Below are 291 nucleotides of genomic sequence, written 5' to 3' on the forward strand. Positions count from 1 at the left end.
CAATGGGATGGGATGGGATGGGATCAGTGGGATCAATGGGATGGGATGGGGTGGGATGGATTGGGATGGGGGGCAGTGCTGTGCCCCCATTACCCCTTTGGGGGGTTCGGGTGGGGTGCAGGGGTTGAAGAACAGGAGTCACGCTGAGATGGCCACGGATGGAGGTGCTGGGGACGGGTTTGGGGGGGACACGGGACAACACAGCCCCAGCCCCTTCCTCCCCCCCCCCCCAAAGGTGGGGACCCCCGTGCCCCCCATCCCTGCACTGCTGGGGCTCTGAAACACCCAGGG

At 65.6% G+C, this 291-nt stretch overlaps 1 protein-coding gene across 1 annotated transcript in view; it reads left to right on the forward strand.

Annotated features, from left to right (window-relative positions):
- The first annotated feature begins 148 nt into the window (after nt 1-148).
- DAZAP2 (DAZ associated protein 2) overlaps nt 149-291 on the forward strand; it is an 8,188-nt gene continuing 8,045 nt past the window's right edge. Inside the window, 1 exon segment of the mRNA XM_042020585.1 lies at nt 149-164. Coding sequence (XP_041876519.1) covers nt 149-164 — 16 coding nt within the window.

The sequence above is a fragment of the Corvus kubaryi genome, unplaced genomic scaffold (assembly GCF_017639235.1).
Source record: "Corvus kubaryi isolate FWS band 111438036 unplaced genomic scaffold, C.kubaryi_AGA036_p1.0 37027, whole genome shotgun sequence".
Lineage (NCBI taxonomy): Eukaryota > Metazoa > Chordata > Aves > Passeriformes > Corvidae > Corvus > Corvus kubaryi.